Source organism: Camellia sinensis, chromosome 13 (genome assembly GCF_055761805.1).
Source record: "Camellia sinensis isolate YWXY chromosome 13, ASM5576180v1, whole genome shotgun sequence".
Classification (NCBI taxonomy): Eukaryota; Viridiplantae; Streptophyta; class Magnoliopsida; order Ericales; family Theaceae; genus Camellia; species Camellia sinensis.
Genome location: NC_138973.1, coordinates 61482429 through 61502483, shown reverse-complemented (window position 1 = coordinate 61502483; position 20055 = coordinate 61482429). Strand labels below are relative to the sequence as shown.

Below are 20055 nucleotides of genomic sequence, written 5' to 3'. Positions count from 1 at the left end.
TCCTTACTTCTACCTCGGCTTTGGATACTAAGACCGAGCTATCCGTAGAAGAGTTGGACTGAGCTAACCAAGAACAAAAGTCCCGAAGAAGGCTAGGTATACCTCGGTTAAAGATTACGACCGGGCCAACCAATTTGGCCGTGGCGACAGAGATAACAACAAGGCCTTCTTGGACCGAGCTAATGAAAAAAGCCATTTTACTCCGCCTTTCTTACTACGGCCCAAAGCGGCCCATTACCTAATCTCGGCCCAATTTATTCATATAAATTACCCTCTCATTTTGTTACGTAAAACTAGATGCCGACGATCTGTATTGGCTCCTCAACATATGACAAGTCTTCTTTTAATTCAGTAAGTTGATAAGTCAATAAACGTGACAGATCTGGAATGTACACTTTCGCAACATTGAGACATGGAATACATCATATAACTGAGACAACTCAGATGGCAATGCCAATCGATAAGTTGTAGTTCCAATCCGTTCAATAATCTCATAAGGGCCAATATACCGCAGACTTATCTTACTTTTTTTTTTTTTTTTCAAAACACGTTACTCCTTTCCACAGTGACACCCGTAAGAATACTTTTTCACTAATAGCAAACTCTAGATCTCTTCTTCGATTATCCTCTTTTGTGCAACTTTCAAGTGACCTTGTATCACTTTCACTTTATGAACAGTTGCCTGCACCATTTCAAGTCCCAATAACTTCTTCCCCCCACATCACTCCAACATGCTAGACTTCTACACTTTCGACCATATAAAGCCTCGTACGAAACCCTACCAATACCTTTTTGATAGCTGTTATTATAAGCAAATTCTATTAATGATAAATACTTACCTCAACTATCCTTGAAGTCCAAAACACAAGAACGCAACATATGAGCTACTAATTGCTGAGCTATTTATTTTTCTTTTCAATTATTATTATCATGAGTTAGTACATTCACTGAGCTTGTTGATAGGTCACACTCCTATTTTCTTTTTCAGGTGTGCAAGAGATATATGGGTTCACTGCTAAGCCTAGGTTTTATGTTGAGAAGTCAGTTTTGAGAAAAGATGTGTTTACATATTATATATGTACATAGGTGGGAGTTACACCCTAGTTTGCGAATGTTTTTGAGTAAATGTCTTTCGCACTAAATTTTGTATATATGTAGTAGGATGAAGCTGAATTTCCTTTACACTTGGCCGGTGTTTTTTGTTTATCTCTTATTATTGTCCTTAGGCCATGTTTGTTTGGGCGGATTAGATTAATATTCCCATGACTAATAGTCCTAGGACTACGAATCCGTTGGATTATATATCCTATCTTAACTAATAGTCAAGTTTAAAATAATTAGTCCGTACTTCAATTGTTTAACCAAACATCGGATTAATAATTTTATTGGACTATTAGTCCAATCCCAAGCTCATGTCTACCCAAACAAACATGACCTTAATGTATATGTGGCAAGTGTATATGTTTCATCCTATCCAGGGAAAATTTGTCAACTATCTCAAGGTTGGGTGTGACATTACAAACACACCTTCTGATATTTGTTTAAAATATAAATTATTCTTTATAATTTTGTAAATTATAACCCGCCTTTTTAAGTTTTCAATCACATAATAAATACTTTTTTTATTAATAAATTATAAAGCTAATTAATATTTTTTTAATGATGTTAGAAATATATTTTAATTAACAATTCAAATAATTTTATTGTTATAGAGGAGAGTAGTTAGAAAAAAAATTTTCTATTAATTTTGTTAAATAAAAAAATCTGATAAGAGAGTACTTGTAATTTCTAGAATTATAGGGAAAAATTGTATTTTAAGCAAATCTGAAGAAGTATATTTGTAATTTAAAAACAATTAACCTTTTAGGATATACCCCTTTTTCTCTTTTTTCTTTTTTTTTGAGTTTTAAAAAATTGTTTTTGAAAAAAATGTAATAAAAGTAATATCAAAATTATGGGTGTTTTATAATTTTTTTTTTTGTTATTTTTATTTTCTAAAACAAGAATACTGAAACTAAAAAAATAAAATTGAAGAGAACAAAAACAATAGTTGGAAGTTAATCAGGAAAGGTTTTGTGCCTAATTTTGGAAGATATTGTAGAAGTGTGAAAGGACTAATGGGTGGGAATTTTATTTTTTTTGGTTATGGTAATACAGGAACTTCGATTAAAGACATTGGGGTGTAGTCTAATGGTCTAATAGTTACACCTTAAGGTGTAGTGAGTGAGATGTCAAGCGTTCGAGTTGATGGAGCAATAACGGTCTTTCAGTTATAATCTAACTATACTAACATACTAACGCTATCTCAAGAAAAAAAAAAAAATAGAGACTTAGATTAAAATTAAATAACAGATTACAAAATGTATGGGGGTATGAACCCCTCTAACATCATCATAAAAGTAGATTTGTAATAAATTTAAAATTGACTCATAATTTGTCAAGTCATTGTTGGTATATTAAAGAATTTTTTTAAGGGTTACAACCACTTTCTTTTCAAAAATTATGAAAATAATTTATCAGATAAAATTTCCACATAAACTGCCGCGAATGGCTCTTGCATGTGGGTTGATTGAGTCAGTTATTTGGGAAGGTAGTCAAGTTGAGTAGGACAGGAGATCAAGTGGAACATTTTTAGGTTGTGAAGTGTCTTATCTTAGATTTAGAGACAAAAATCGCCACCAGCACAATCACTAAAAATAAATCGGCGTTCTTGAAGTATTACGCGGCAATACCATTTATCACTCATCAAATACTATTTTGTGGTTATTTTTTTATATCTCAATATAAAATCGTAAATCTTATTCCTTCCAATTTTTAGGACACTACCTAGTCATATCTCAGGACTACTGAATTACTCATCTACCACCCCTAAGTGCTTCACACCACTTAATAAAATTGTTTGATACTACTTGTCTAAACTGTTTATAACTTTTATTTATTTATTTATTTTTTCTCGCGTGTTTACACTAAACTATTTGATGTAACTTTTCATTACAATTTACTAGGTAGAATTAAATTTAAAAAATTAATTTTCTAGATTTTAGAAGAGAGGTACTTTTGATTTCTATTTATTGATTATCAATTTTTAACTTATAATAAGTTATATCAAGCATACCCAATGTATGACATTAGTCCTCTTATCACTTAAAAGCCGACATAAAAATAATAAATCTTACTATTTCAACCAATAACATACAAGTTAGAGCAACACATCGATCCATCATTCTATAATTTTCCCACCACCATCTCTACCTACCCATTTTATTTTTCTGAGCAACAAGAGTTGGCTGGGGACGAGTTATGAAGAGGACAGAAGATCAGAACAAAAATCTAATGCAGATGACTTGCTTGAGCCCTACTTACCCCATTAAAAAACTTGACATTGGTTGGGTTCTTGCTCTACGCTTACGCTGTTTCCAATAACTACTTTATTTAATTAATTAGTTCAAATACAATTCAGTTCATCATTCATTCTCCTACATTTTTAATTGAGAACTTTGTTTTCTAAAAAAAGAACAAAAAAATTGAGAATTTCGCGTGTTAATTTTTATGAAAAAAATTAAATAATTATTTCGTATATTGATGTTGGTGTTACACTTGTGAGAATATATTGTTGGACTATGATTCATAAATTCGTAATTCATAAGAATAATGTTATATGTATCAATTAGTGTACTAATTAGCGTTCATCAGTTCATCATATATTCTCCTACATTTTTAATTAAGAACTTTGTTTTCTAAAAAAAGAAAAAAAAAATTGAGAATTTCGCGTGTTAATTTTTATGAAAAAAATTAAATAATTATTTCTTATATTGATGTTGGTGTTACACTTGTGAGAGTATATTGTTGGACTATGATTCATAAATTCATAATTCATAAGAATAATGTTATATGTATCAATTAGTGTACTAATTAGCATATCAATTGATGATGTGACATAATTTAAGATATTTTTGATATTTGTAATTCGTATAATGAATGGGGTTAATAATAATGTAACAACTAGTGTTGGTACACTAGTTAGTATACTAATTGGTGCATGTAGCACTATCAAATTCGAATAATGCTATATGTATTAACTAGTGTACTAATTAGTATATCAATTCATTTAATATTTATAAATAATTTTCTACCATTTGACGAGGAAAAAAATCCCAGGTCCTTTGTATTTTTATTTTTTTAATTTCATCTATTTATACATATGATCTATTTGTTTATTTATACATCTGACTACGTGCACACAGATCTTTGAATAAGTTTTTCAGTGGTGACAGATCCCACTAAAAATGGACCACTAAGCCAGCTCTAATGAGCTGGCAGTCCAGAAAATAAAAAAAAACAAAGAGCAAAACATCAAATCAATTAGGGGCATAGTGTTTTTAGAGCTATTAGAGCTCATTGTTTTAGTGGTCTCAAATAATTTTCTAAGTTTTTTGAAAGTTCATTTTCAGTCAATTGATCATTCTTGTACACTCTAAACTAAGAGGGCAATGGATCATTTTTTTTCTAAAAATAATAAATGATATTTCTCCCATATAAAGCTTTTTTAAGTTATTTATTTATTTCTTGTTATGGAGTTATTTCTTGTATTGATATTCTTGATGTTAAGATTGCCAATGGTATGTGCTGTTAGATTTTCTTAAAGAGCTTACATGTTCAATTTAATATAATTTTCTTGATATATATACCCAAAATAAATAAATAAATAAATAAATCTCCAATTTATTGAAACCCCTCCCCCCCACCCACTCCAAAAAAAAAAAAAAAATGTTATTAACGTGGCATGATTTGTGAACAACTTTTCAAGTCCAATTTTTTTTTATTTTTTATTTTTTATCCTTTTTTTATTTAAACAATTTTTCTAGAATCAGTTTTTTAAGATCAGAAGCCTATAAGAGTAGAAAATGATGTTGGTTTAAAGAAAAATGCACAAAAGGGTGGAAAAAAATGTATAAAAAGTTGTTGAGCTGTAAACAAGATGAGTACTACCAAGGGTGTGGTTCAAGCTTATCTTGAGAAATGTATAGATTTTGGGAATATATCTAAAGTTTATTTGCTTATTTTTTTAGCCAATTTCAAATGATTTTCAGCTAAGAAAGTTTGAATATATATATATTTTTAATAGTGCATACAAGTTTATCTGATCAAATTTGAGCCAAGTTTTAAATTATTTTTAAATTTGACTTGTTTACATAACTAACTAAACTTGAATAAAAATTTTTAACCAATAGATCTTAAATTAATTTCGAGTAATTTCTTTCATTTTACAATCATAAGTTTCGCAACCTTCAAAGGTTGAATAAAATTCAAAGTCTCAAATTTGAGTCTCTCAAGAATTACTGAAAGTTTGTTCAGTCATTAACTTCAGGGCTTTCAAGAATTAGTTCTCGTGTGTTTAGATACGAGGTAACTCAGGTCCAATTGAATAGGACTGGGGCAAGAGATATCTTGAATTAAAATATTAAAAAAATTAAACAAAAAAGAGAGAGGAAGGTTGGCAACACACCAACCCTACCCAAGCTCCTAGCTATGGCCGTGGAGCTCTTTCCCCCTGATTTAGGGCCCTAGGAGTGGTTGATTTGTCCATTTTTGGCCCACTTTTTGTTGGGTTGTGAGTTATCAAGGTATTCACAAAAAGTATTTACAAAATTCACAAACTACCAACAAGGTACAACGCATTCATAGTAACATATGAGATGTGTTGCATAATTTGGATTTTGAATTTTATATCATATCTCTATCTTTGAGTTAATAAAATTATTTTATTTTATTTTTTAATAAAGAAAATAATTTGTGAGGAAAAAAGAGGTCCATGTGAATGATAAAGACAGGTCAAGTTCAACTAGCTGTAAGTTTGGTGCCATTAACAAACATATGGAAGTCTGTTCAAAAAAAAGGAAAAAAAAAATATGGAAGCAGCCAATTTTTGTTTTGACAAGGTTGTTAACATTGTCGGAAGGGTCTCGTAGATCATATTGTGAAAATGGATCGAGAACCGTAATATTCTACTTTCTATATAATATGTATAGTGTAAAATTATCAATAATGATAACATATGTTAAATAATTTTAAAATTCTTAAAAAGTAATAATAAATTTAATATAATGCATCTTTTATATGAACATAAATTATTATATAGTACTCACTAGTAAGATTATAATTGTCACAAATATTGATTTTAAAATGGTCATAAATATTAATTGATAAAATTGATTTTAATATTATCATTAAAATGGTCATAAAATATCGAGATCATATTGTGATTCTACACGATTTTGTGATTAGAATCATAATTACTCTAAAATCTTACAAAATTTTAAATTCTATTGCGATCCGAATCGTTTGGCCAACTTAAAACACAGTATAATTAAGATTAGCAAAAATATAAGAAGTTTTTTTTTTTTTTTTTGGGGGGGGGGGGTTCTTTTGAACTTTAATTAAATTAAACATTCCAAATCACAAAATTAAATATTAGCTAATCTAACCAAATCCGAAAATGGCACACCATTTTTTTTCAAATTGCAATAACATAAAATAAGACATTATCAATTAAAAAAATTCTGTTTTAATCAAGACAGCATTGCCTCTTGATTTTTACAACTGTTCTTATTAAAAAGAATTAATTTCACATATTATCCTTTTATGTTTAGATGGTCATTTGTTCATGATAAAAAGGCCATGAGTTTTTAGTCCACATGCTTGTGCTCAAATTGGAACAGTCTTGCTTTGAATTTTACAAAAAAATAATAGGAAAGTTCAAAAATATTCATCATTCTCATTTTGAGCAGAATTAATAAATTAAATTTTTTTAAAAATATTTCAAAATATGATCAATAATTTTTATATGTTTTCAAAAAATAAAAATAAAAAAACTCTACTAAACAGATACTTGGACTTCGGCCAATCATAATATTTTAAATTTGGTTGAAATTTTATTATTTAAACTATGAAATCCCATATGTAATGGTAATCCTACAATTTGAAAATTCATATTTATATTTATATAATAAAACAATATCAAAATATTTATTAAAAAAAATGTATATAACATTTATCAACTCCCTTTTTCTGTAATCACCCTAAGACCTGGCCAACTTCAAACACCTTATACTTATTAAGATAAACAAAAATAGAAGAAAATTTTTTTTCTTCAAAAATAACAATACATGGGTGTGTTTGTTTGGATGGACTGGATAAGGGGGGATTGTAATCCATCGGACTGTTAGTCCCGGGATACATTGTCCCGGGACTATTTGGTTGGATTAGATTTGTATCCTATGTTTGTTTAGTCATGGGATTAGATGTCTGGATTGGACTATTTTTAGTAAATCCAATGTTTGGTTAGACGGACTGGATAAGGATAAATGTTCAAAAGACTATTTTACCCTTATAATCTATAATTTATAATTTAACAACACTAAAAAAATTTAATTTATAAGGCCACAATTTTTAATTTATTATTTTCAATTAAATTAAATTTATATTTTATATTTTATATTTTTATTTAATATATAATTTTAAATAACGACAATAAAAAAATAATTTTATTTAATATATAAATTAAATTTTCAACAACACTAAAAAAATTTAATTTATAAGGCCATAATTTATAATTTATTATTTATTATTTTTAAATAAATTTAATTTATAATTTATATTTTTTATTTAATATATAATTTTAAATTAACAATACTAAAAAAAATTATTTAATATGTAAATTTAATTTTTTAACAACACTAAAAAAATTTAATTTATAAGGCCATAATTTATAATTTATTATTTTTAATTAAATTTAATTTATAATTTATAATTTAAATTTTTTATTTAATATATAGTTTTAAATTAACAACACTAAAAAAATAATTTATAAATATTCAAAAGACTATTTTACCATTTTCTAATTGTTCACTAAGTAATAGCATGGAGGGTAAAATAGATATTTCACAAAATAATCCCGTGGGATACCAATCCCATGGTTTCTATCCCACACCCCCCCATGGGATAGAATAGTCCCATGTTTGTGGGACTAATAGTCCGGGGGACTATTAGTCTAGAGCAAAAATTTTCAAACAAACAATGGACTATTAGTCCGGTGGGACTAATAGTCCAATCCCACCCTCTTATCCCTCAAAACAAACATGCTCTGTAGGTTTAGAAGAAAAAAAAATATTATTGATCAGTGATGAAGTTTATAAACTTGAAATATCTCTCAGCAACTTTGGGTAATAGGAGAAGTCTATTATATTTTTTTCTTATTAATTAAGATCTCTCAATGATATTATTAGAGAAATTTTAGCAGAGAAATTTCTCTGTCTCTGTGAAAATATTGAGAGACCTCAACGATTATGAAAAATGCATGTCTTTTTACTTTATAAAATCTTAATATCAGGGACTTTAAACTAAAAACTCTAATAAACTTTCAAAGTTAAAATGTTAAACTTTTCGCGATTCTGTAAAAAAAAATTTATGTTAGCACTGAACCTTAATTAAATAAAACACTCCAAATTACAAAATTAAATATAAACCAATCTAATCTAATCTGAAATCTGCACACAAACTTTTCAAATTGCAATAACATAAAATAAAACATTATCAATTAAGATTTGATGTTTTAATCAGAACATCTTTGCCTCTTGATTTTTACAGCTGTTCTTATTAAAGACAATTAATTTCAACATATTATTTTTTTATGTTTAGATGGTCTTGCATTGTTCATTATAAAAATGCCATGAATTTTTAATCCACAAACTTGTGATCAAATTGGAACAGTCTTTTTCTTTGAATTTTACCAAAAAAAAAAAAAAAGAAAAAAAAAAAGATGGATAGTTCAAAAATATTCATCATTTTCATGTTGTGCGAAATTAATATTTAAAAATTCGAAAACAACTAAAAGGTGAGTTTTAAAAAGAAAATATTTCATAAAACGGAGATTCGTCAATAATTTTTGCATGCTTATCAAGAAATAAAAATTGAAAACAAAAACTCAACTAAACAGACACTTTTCATTGGAGTTTGGCCGATGATATTGTAAAATTAGGTTGAAATTTTATTGAATTTGAACTTAGGAATCTCATATGTAGTGGTAAATGGTAATATTACAGTGTAAAAAACCATATTTATATAAATAAATAATATCAAAATATTTATTTTTAAAAAATGTACAGTAACATTCATCATCCCAAGTTTTCTGTAATCACACACATTCAAAATAAAAAATAAAATAAAATTGGACATGATAAATGCAAGAAGGTTCTTACTATTGTCAATGAATTTCTACAATTTATAGATGATAAGAAAGCAAGGCAATACCGCACGTGAATCAAACACTAGCAACTCGTCATTCTCCCCACTCACTGAATTAAACCCCACTCGGCCCTCCAACACCGAGTTAAACCCGCTCTGCTTACACACCCGACCTGCGATGACCCGGCATACCAACATGGCCCTCCGCCCCGAACCGCCGCCGGCTCTCTCGTGGGCTCCGCCGCTCCCGGAGAACGTACATATCGCCGCCTTTGCGCCGTGGAAAGCCCACGCGCCGCCGCACTCGTATCCCGGAGATCCGGAGGTGGGACCCAGGCAGTGGAACCTCATCACCTCATTCCCATCCGCAACACACCGATTGTGGCTTTCGCAGCCGCCGCCGGAGGAAGCAGCCCTGGACTTCACCGTCTCTCTGTATTCCTCGAATCGGGTCACGGTTCTGGGTTTGTTCTGGACCTTGAAGACCATCTCGATCCGACCCGAGAAGGATTTGGGGGACCAGCTGGTGTGGAAGATTATCTCGACGACGTTGCGAGAAGGGTGGCCCTCCGGGAGCTTGGTGAGAGACGGGAATAATGGGTCCGGGGCACGTGAATGGCGGGTGGACGTGCTGGGTCGAATACGGTTTGAACCGGATTCAGGTTTCTTTGAACTGGGTGGTGTCGCCGGTGGTGGTGGTTTGGGATTGTTCCTAGGCTTGTGTTTGGTGGTTTGTGTTAGAATATTGTATACATATAGTGTTTGCTTTCGGCTGTTAGAATATTGTATAAATATAGTGTTTGCTTTCGGTGTTAGAATAGCTTTAGCATAGCAGACTTCATTATATTATTAATTGTATAGTGGTGATAAGTGTGGTATCCAATGCCCCTTTCTCTCTCTATAAAGAGAGCCTTCATCCCTTTGTAAATTACACAACATAATACAAACATTTCAGAGTCTCTCTCTCACTCTATAGCTTCTCTCACTCTCTCAAACTAATCTTACATGGTATCAGAGCCCAGTGTTACATTTCTGGCAATTTTCAATTTTTGTGTTTAGTCCCGTACACAGTGGCATACATCAAAACGCTCGGAATTTTCTCACGATTCCAACGGCACCTAGCCCGTTCTCAGAACACCCTCCACGCGCCCACACGCGCCGCCTTTACCTTCGGCGCGTCACCAGCTCCGCCACCACTCTCACACGCGCCCGCACGCGCCATCTGTTGCCACTCACCTCCGCCACGCGCCTCCACGCGCCCACACAACCGCGGCTGACGTCAGCCCTGCCACTCCCGTACGCCGCGCCTGCTATCGTGCGCCTTTCGTGCGCCGCTTCACTACATTGCACCCGCGTGCGCCAAAACGGCTATTGTGCGCCGCGCCTGCGCCTGTTTCGCTACCGTGCGCCGCCGCCTTTCTGCTAACGTGCTCCTCCCTGCACTCCTCTAACGTGCGCCGCTGACATCATCGCTGACATCATCTCTGTCCAGCAGCCTTTTCTGGCTATTTTCGACCTTCCGGACTCACTGGTACACTCTGTTTTACCAAATTTTGCTCCTACAGGTCTCTTCCTGTTGCTTTAATCCTACTTAACTAGTATTATGGATCGTCTTGACACCTCCCATCCCATTTCCGTTATTCTGAATGGTTCAAACTATGTTCTGTGGGCCCAAGCCATGTCTTCCTTTCTTAAAGGCAAGAAGCTCTGGCGAATTGTCACCGGGGATGTGACTAAACCAGTCAAAGACAGTGCCACTACTGAAACTCCTGTTCTTACTGCTACATATGAAGACCGACTTGAGGAATGGGACAGTAAGAATTACCAAATCATTACCTGGTTTCGTAATACCTCTGTTACCTCTATCAGTCTTCAATTTGGCCGGTTTCAGCTTGACTCTGTAACTACTCCTGCGAAAGACATCTGGGATTTTTTGAAAGAACGATACCAGACTACTGGTCTTGCCCATCAATATCAACTTCAGAACCAACTTCACCGCATGCGTCAAGAATCCACTCAGTCCATTAATGACTTCCTTTCTCAAATATACTCTGTTTGGGATCAGCTTGCTCTTTCAGAACCAACCTGGCATGACCCCGAAGATGCAGTTTTATTTACTAACCATCGCAACCAGCAGAGGTTGGTGCAATTTCTCATGGCTCTTACCCCCTCTTTTGAGCCCGTACGTGCCTCTCTGCTTCATCGCCATCCCTTGCCCACTCTTGAACAAGCCATTTCTGAGTTGCTATCAGAGGAGACTCGTCTAGGTACTCTTCAAACTCATCATGTGGACTCTGTTCTTGCCACTCCTCCGTCCCGGCCATCATTTACCCAGCGGACAACTGCTTGCCTCTATTGTCAGAATCGGGGCCTTCCTTCAACCCATCTCCTGGTCAATTGCCCCGTCAGATCCTGCCGCTACTGCAACAAACTTGGTCCTGGTCATCTGCAACAGGATTGTTTTCGCAATCCGTCTCGCTCATCCTCCAATAGCCACTCCTCTCGCGGTGGCTCTTCCCGGGGAAGTTTTCATCGTTCCGGCAACCAGTCTCATCACACTGCTACTTCTGCTTCCGGGAATCAGTCTTATCACACTGCTGCTGCTGCTTCCGGGAATCAGTCTCATCACCCTGACACTGCCCCCTCTGTAGGGTTCTCTGAGTCACCTGCTCCATCTACCCCTCACTTTTCTCCAACGGATGTAGAGGCCATGCTCAAACAACTTCTCTCCTCATCTGGTACACCTCCTCCTACTGCTTTGTCTGTCATCCCAGGTAACTCTTCTTGGTATTTTGACTCTGCCTGTTGTAATCATATGACCTCCAGTTCTACTATCTTTTCTTCCTTATCTTCATCTCCTCATATTCCCTCAATACATACTGCTGATGGTTCCCTCATGTCTGTTCGTCATGTTGGTACTGTTTCCACCTCTTCTTTATCTCTACCTCACGTTTATCATATCCCTGCTCTTACCTTAAACCTTATTTCCATTGGTCAATTATGTGAACTTGGTCTAACTGTCACCTTTTCTGCTACTGATTGTTTGGTACAGGACCCTCAGACAGGGCAGACTATTGGGATCGGCCGTAAGCGTGGACGTCTCTATGAACTCATTCACCTTCATGTTCCTGCCTCTCCTCAGATTGCTGCTCCTACATCTACTTCCTTATTATCTCCCTTTCATCTTTGGCATTGTCGCTTAGGGCATATTTCTGTTACTCGTTTAAGGTCTTTGGTTTCTAGTGGACAGTTGGGTCATGTAATTCCCGATAATTTCGATTGTATACCCTGTCAACTTGCCAAACAACCTGCTTTATCATTTAATAAGAGTACTTCTGTTTCTCTTGCCCCTTTTGATCTTATACATTCGGATATTTGGGGGCCCTCCCCTACTACTACTATGGGGGGATCCCGCTATTTTGTTGTTTTTATTGATGATTTTTCCCGGTTTACTTGGCTTTTTCTCATGAAAAATAGGTCTGAACTTAAACACATTTATTATCAATTTGCACAAATGGTTCACACCCAATTCTCCAAAACCATCAAAATTTTTCGCTCTGACAATGCTATGGAATATCGGGATTCAGATTTCCTTTCCTTTCTTCAGCATCATGGTACACTGCCTCATCGTTCTTGTGCTGGCACGTCCCAGCAAAATGGCCGCGCTGAAAGGAAACATAGGCATATTCTTGACACTACTCGCGCTCTCCTTCTCTCTTCTTCCTGTCCTGAAAACTTTTGGGGAGAAGCTGCTCTCACTGCTGTTTACACTATCAACTGTGCTCCTACCCCTGTCATCCATAATCAAACTCCCTTTGAACGTCTGCATGGCACTCCCCCTCCTTACGCCAATCTCCGGGTTTTTGGCTCTGCTTGTTTTGTTTTACTTCAATCCCATGAACACACCAAGCTTGAACCTCGCTCTCGTCTTTGTTGCTTTCTTGGGTATGGAATTGAACATAAAGGTTTTCGCTGTTGGGATCCTCTCTCTAAACGTCTTCGTATCTCCCGCCATGTCGTTTTCTGGGAACACCAAATGTTTTCCTCGCTATCCTCCTTTCACTTACCCGGACTTTCCACTACTGCACTGTTTACTAATCCTTCCATCGATCTTTTCTCTGCTGAATTTGATACAGGTTCCTCCTCCATCGAGACGCCCTTGCTCACCCCTGATCCTGTCCAGCCTGCTCTACCTGAAGGTCTACCTCTGGTTGCCACACCTCCTTCTCCACCGACTCTTCCTCCCACCGATCCTCCTACGGGTCGACCCCACCGGGTAACTCAACCTCCTATTCATCTTCGTGATTATATTGTTGGATCTGCTGCCTTCTCTACTTATGAACCTACCTCCTATCGTGAGGCTTGTACTAATCCTCTTTGGCAGCAAGCTATGACTGATGAACTCCATGCCTTGGACAAAGCTCATACTTGGGATCTTGTTGATCTTCCTCCTGGCAAGACTGCGATTGGCTGCAAATGGGTTTACAAAATCAAAACACATTCTGATGGCTCTATTGAACGCTACAAAGCTCGTCTTGTTGCCAAGGGTTTCAACCAAGAATATGGCATTGATTATGAGGAGACATTCTCTCCTGTTGCTCGGCTTACCTCTGTTCGCAGTTTACTTGCTGTTGCTACTGCTCGCCACTGGGGGCTCTTTCAGATGGATGTCAAAAATGCTTTCCTCAATGGTCATCTTCTTGAAGAGGTCTACATGCAACCCCCACCTGGGTCCACTTTTCAACCTCATCAGGTTTGCAAACTACAGCGTGCTCTCTATGGTCTCAAGCAAGCGCCTCGTGCTTGGTTTGCTAAGTTCAGTTCTACCATTCATGACTTCGGATTCACCTCTAGCTCCTATGACTCTGCTCTTTTTATACGGACTACTTCTCATGGTACTACTCTTCTTCTTCTGTATGTGGATGATATGATTATCACTGGTGATGATCAAGCTGGTATTCTCCACCTCAAACAATTTCTCCACCAACAGTTTGAGATGAAGGACCTTGGTACTCTTAACTACTTCTTAGGCCTTGAAGTCTCTCATGATTCTACTGGTTCCTATTTGTCCCAGGCCAAATATGCATCCGATCTTCTGGCTCGAGCTGGTCTTACTGATTGCAAAACTGCCTCTACTCCGGTTGATCCCCAGATTCGTCTCACTCCTCTCGATGGGACTCTTCTCTCTGATGCTACTCTTTATCGCCAGCTCGTCGGCAGTCTTGTCTATCTCACAGTCACTCGTCCTGACATTGCCTATGCTGTTCACATTGTCAGTCAGTACATGTCGGCTCCTCGCACTCCCCACTATACTGCTCTACTCCGTATCCTTCGCTACCTCAAAGGCACTATGTTCCATGGTCTTCACTTCTCGGCTTCTTCCTCTCTTGACCTACGTGCCTTCTCTGATGCTGATTGGGCTGGGGATCCTACGGATCGACGCTCCACCACGGGCTTCTGTTTCTTCTTAGGGGATTCTCTTCTTGCTTGGCGTAGCAAAAAACAATCCCTCACTGCCCGCTCTAGCACCGAAGCTGAATACCGAGCTCTTGCGGATACTACTCAAGAACTTCTCTGGCTTCGCTGGCTCCTTGCTGATATGGGTGTTTCTTCATCTGCTCCTACGCCTCTCTACTGTGACAATCAGAGTGCCATTCAGATTGCTCACAATGATGTTTTTCATGATCGCACCAAACATATTGAGATTGATTGTCATTTTATTCGCCAGCATGTCACCTGTGGAACTGTTCATCTTCTTCCTATTGCTTCAGTCGATCAACCCGCTGATATCTTCACTAAGGCTCATCCTCCTGGCCGCTTCAATGATCTTGTTTCCAAACTCAACTTGGTTGATGCTTTCCCTCCTTGAGTTTGCGGGGGGCTGTTAGAATATTGTATACATATAGTGTTTGCTTTCGGCTGTTAGAATATTGTATAAATATAGTGTTTGCTTTCGGTGTTAGAATAGCTTTAGCATAGCAGACTTCATTATATTATTAATTGTATAGTGGTGATAAGTGTGGTATCCAATGCCCCTTTCTCTCTCTATAAAGAGAGCCTTCATCCCTTTGTAAATTACACAACATAATACAAACATTTCAGAGTCTCTCTCTCACTCTATAGCTTCTCTCACTCTCTCAAACTAATCTTACAGTTTGAATGACATCGTTGAGATTTTGGACACTTTTTCCGCAACTTGCAGAGGCAGGTATGAAGTGGTGGTGGTGGTGGTGGTGTTGGTGGTGATGGACGACGTCATCTAATGCTCTTGATTTGCATTGTAAAGACTTGACCCACCCACTCGCCATGAACAACGACCTCTCTCACTGTCTCTCTCTCTAATCTATTTCTCTCGCTCTACATACTCTCTCTCTCTCTCTCTCTCTCTCTCTCTGCGACTGTGTGTTTAGTTTCTTCTTCTTATTAGTTGTTTTCTGTGTTGTATATGGTTTTGACCCGGAAATAAATATCTGTCGCCATGCGGATGGGGAAATGCTATTACACGCCATAATTACTCACAACATTATTGCTCAATTTTTTAAAGAGAAAATTACACGTAACTGACTTTTTCGACAAAATATTTACGTGAAAAAATTATATATTTAATTATTAATATCTATAAACTTTTATTATTGATTTGAATTTTTTTTTAAAAACTACGCTAACCAGTAAATCTCCTGTTTTTTAATGGGGGACGGAGGATCCTTCCGTTCAAAATTTGAATGAGATTTACGAGTTATATTTCAATAATCCAATTCATTTACTTTATTACATATTTAATGTGTCTTACATTTAAAAAAATTAAAATTTATTCGATTTATCACATTTATTAACGAAAAAATATTCTATCAGTCCTATTTTGTTAGTCCTTTATCCCATTTTGGGATGCCCCAAAATGATAGTCTCATTTGAAAAGTCAAGGTAAAAAATATTTGGGATATGTTTGGTTTGAATTTCTATAGTAATTTTGGAAAATTTTTTTTACAAAATTTGTTTGGTCAGTAAATTTTCAAAAACAATTTTCAAAATCATTTTCTCTCTCTTACCTATCAATCAATCATTTTTTCTCTCTTCTTTCTCATTTTCAATTACTTTTTCTCCACACATATCTACTCAATTATAACAAACATCAAATCATTACAAATTCCCAAACTCCAAAATTACTTTTAAAATATACAATCAAACAAACCAAAAAAATTTCTAAACTCTCTCTCCCAAAACAATTTTAAAAAACTACTCTCCCAAAAACAAACAAAAACAAACCCTTGATTTTTCAAAACTATTCTTTTTGAGTAATTATAAATATATGAAAATTTTGAAAAGATAAAGACATTAGTAAAAAAATATTTTGAAATTTAAATTTTAGTATAATAATTGTATATCTTCTTAAAAAGTTGGAATCCCCAAAAATAACCAACAAATTGATTATATATAATTTTTTTTTGATTTATCCAAAAAACAATCAGTATGTCTGATTTCAGTTTTTTGAATTCAGTTTTTTAAAAACTGAGTTTTTTATTTTTAGCAAATATTTTTAAATTTTTATGCATTTTTTTACTTTTTAAAATTCACATTACTTAAATGTATCTAAAAAATAAAATATTTGTGAAAAAATATTTTAAAAAATTAAGGGCAAATTACCTACACTTCCCTTGAGGTTTAACAAAATTATAGATTCTCCCCTGAGATTTCAAAAATTACATTCCACCCCATCGCAATTAACATCGTTAACAGATATCATAAATTGACAAAAATACCATTCTGACAAATAAAGGCAAATTACCTACACCCCTATGAGGTTTAGCTAAATTACAGATTCCCTCATGAGGTTTAGCTAAATTATCATTTTTAAATAAGTTATGAAATGCAAAATTAAAATGGAAAAACATTTATCACACTACAAAAAATTAAAGTTTTAGAGACAAAAATTTAGAAACAAAATTATTTTTAGGGGACCAAATATTTTTGTTGCGAAAAGTGTCGTTATTATATTTTTAGCAACGAAAATTGAAAATTAGTGATTAATTATTATATTTTTGGTATCAAATTTTTTGTCTCAAAAAATAAATTATTTTGAAACCAAATTATTTTTTCCCTAAAAACCTATTTATTATTGACATTTTCAAAATTTTATCGCTAAAAACCTTTATTTTTTACTTTGTAGGGCGACTTTTTAGTTAGTATCCTTGTGACGATAGAAATTAGTCTTTAAATGTCTTTTGTAACAAAAATTTCATTTTTAGAAATTAAAAAAGTTGGTCTCTAAAACTCTTATATGTTGTAGTGTTAGATGAAGAAAATATTATGAACTTAACAAATAATTAAATAAGTTAAAAACACAAAAAATGACTTGTCAAAAAAATCTTAGAATTTGCTTTGTGTGATTTTTAAAAATTTATTTTAAATTTTTTTAAAAAAATTAAAAATTAATTTGGTTAAGAAATAAAAAATAGTTATTATTTTTATATAATTTTATCTTTAGAGTGATTAGAAATAATTTTTAAAATTAAATATATTTTTTCATGTTTATTTTTATTATAATTAGTTTTTATTTTTTATTTTAAATTTTGAAATTTTTTTCTAAATAAAAAATCAAAGATGGTTTCAAAAATTTAATTTTTTTTCTCCCCATCTAACTTAATTCTTTTGTCATTTTGTTGATTTATCAAAGGGATTTCAGCAATGGCAATATTATTCATCAATTTATGTTTTGGTGATATCAACTAACTATTCTTAACGTTTAGTTAATGGCAGAGGTTAAATTGTTATGGAAATATAAACCTCCGGGGGCAAGATGTAATTTCTGAAACCTCAGTGGAGAATCCATAATTTAGTTAAATCTCAAGGGAGGTGTAGATAATTTGAATTAATAGATACACAAAAACATGAAAAATATATTGATACACAAAAACATGAAAAATATATTGAATTCTTATATTTTTTTTATATTTTGGTATTTAGTAAATTTTTAAAAAAAAATTCACAAAAATTATACTTTTTAAATATATTTTTGTTAAGTGTGTCTAAAAATAAAAAATAAAAAGCTTAAAATATTAAAAAATTTAGTAAAAATAAAAAAATACGAAAAATAAGAAAGTAAAATCTTTTGAAAAATGTTTTCAAAAAGCTGAAAATAATAGTGTTTCGTTTGAGTTTTTTGGATTAAATTTTTTGAAAACTGAGTTTTTTGATTTTCGTATTTTTTTTTTGTTTTGAATGAATATTTTTAAAATTTTAAACATTTGTTTTCACTTTTTGAGATGCACCTTACTTAGATGTATCTAAAAAATAAAAAACTTGTGAAAAAATATTTTAAAAAATTAATAAATACATAAAAATATAAAAAATATACTGAATTCTGGTATTTTTTTGTGTTTTTTGTATTTAGTGAATTTTTGAAAAAAAAATTTCACAAACTTTTTACTTTTTAGATATATTTATGTTAAGTATGTCTAAAAAATTATAAAAAAAAAATTAATTAAAATATTAAAAAAAATCAATAAAAACAAAAAATAAAAAAAAATAAAAAAATAAAATTTTATAAAAAGTGTTTTTAAAAAAATAAAACCAAGCAAAATAATTTTTTTGAATGCTTGGGTAAAAAATCTAATCTTAAATTTTTCTCACCCAAACGTCTATTAATTAATTTATTAGGTCGATAAGGACAAATTATCACAAAATGACCAAAATACCCCCTACCACCTCTCTTCTCTCACCCTAAGCCTCCGTTTGGAAAGTAAGTTGATTTTTTAATTTTTTGACTTTTTTGACTATTTTAACTTAGGCTAAAAAGCTTGGTTTGAAAATTTTTTTTTGACTTTTTGAATTTTTTGACTTTTCTTGTGAGAGAAGAGTATAATAATTATGAATTGAATATAATATTTTATTTATTATGACTAAAATAACTTATTTTGTCTGATGTGATTATTTTAGCCGCAACCTAACTTGCCAAACACCACCTAAATTCATCTCTCATTTCACTCCTATTATCTCTCTTTCTCTGCTAAAAAATAACTCAACAGATCTCTCTCTCTCTCTCTCTCTCTCTCTCTCCCCCTCCTCTGCCAATCTCAGCCGTCCCTGTTGTCTCCATTATCGCAGCTGTAGCCGTCGTCAATGTCAGCGTCACTCACAATCACTTCCGTCATCGTCCCCTCATCTCTCTCTCTTCCTCATCGCTTTCTCCGCCACCTCCGGCCTCCTTACCTCAGATCTGAGCTAGGGTTAGGGTTTTATAGCCCCTTGCCTCATATATGTCTCTGATCAGCTCGATCATGTCAAAGGAATTCAGTCACAGTAAGGGTTGGTTTGGAATGTTTTAAAAAAATATACTTTTTGACTTATTGGCTTATATGGGTTGGGTTTGATGTGATGTGTTAGAGAGGTGATGCGATTTAAATAAGATGATGTGACTTAAATAGGATAGTGACTTTTTAGCTTTTTGTATTATTTAGGTTATGCCAAACTTGGCCTAAAGCTTCATATCTCGAACCCCAATGTGCGGATCAATATCGGCGTCGGCGTCGTCGGAGTTCTAATACTCGCCGAGACTCGGCAGCGGAGACTAAGAGCAAGAAAGTTAGAGAACTTAGAGAGAAGACTTCGGTGCGTTCATCGAACGCTTCGAGCTTCTGTCTTTCCCTCAGCCTCCACCTTTGGCCGCTCGACAACCCCTGTACGACTTAACATTTGTGATCAAAGACATATTCGACATTTGTGATCAAAGACATATTCGTAGCCCTCGAATTTGTTTATCATTTGAATATATATACATACATATATATAAATAAGGTTTTGTTTGAGAAGTAGGTT

General features: G+C 33.7%; 2 protein-coding genes across 2 annotated transcripts; one reads left to right on the top strand and one right to left on the bottom strand.

Moving 5' to 3' along the window:
* Window positions 1-9209: 9209 nt before the first annotated feature.
* Window positions 9210-10465, bottom strand: LOC114282415 (uncharacterized). Its single transcript, XM_082900567.1, has 2 exons — window positions 10426-10465; window positions 9210-10079 (listed from the first exon to the last, which is right to left on the bottom strand). The coding sequence occupies exons 1-2, from the start codon at window positions 10463-10465 to the stop codon at window positions 9274-9276; spliced, it is 846 nt and encodes a 281-aa protein (XP_082756693.1). The 3' UTR covers window positions 9210-9273.
* A 255-nt stretch (window positions 10466-10720) lies between these two features.
* LOC145806174 (uncharacterized) lies at window positions 10721-12471 on the top strand. The gene is made up of 2 exons (XM_082902344.1): window positions 10721-12017; window positions 12296-12471. The coding sequence occupies exons 1-2, from the start codon at window positions 10847-10849 to the stop codon at window positions 12331-12333; spliced, it is 1209 nt and encodes a 402-aa protein (XP_082758470.1). The 5' UTR covers window positions 10721-10846; the 3' UTR covers window positions 12334-12471.
* Window positions 12472-20055: the final 7584 nt, after the last annotated feature.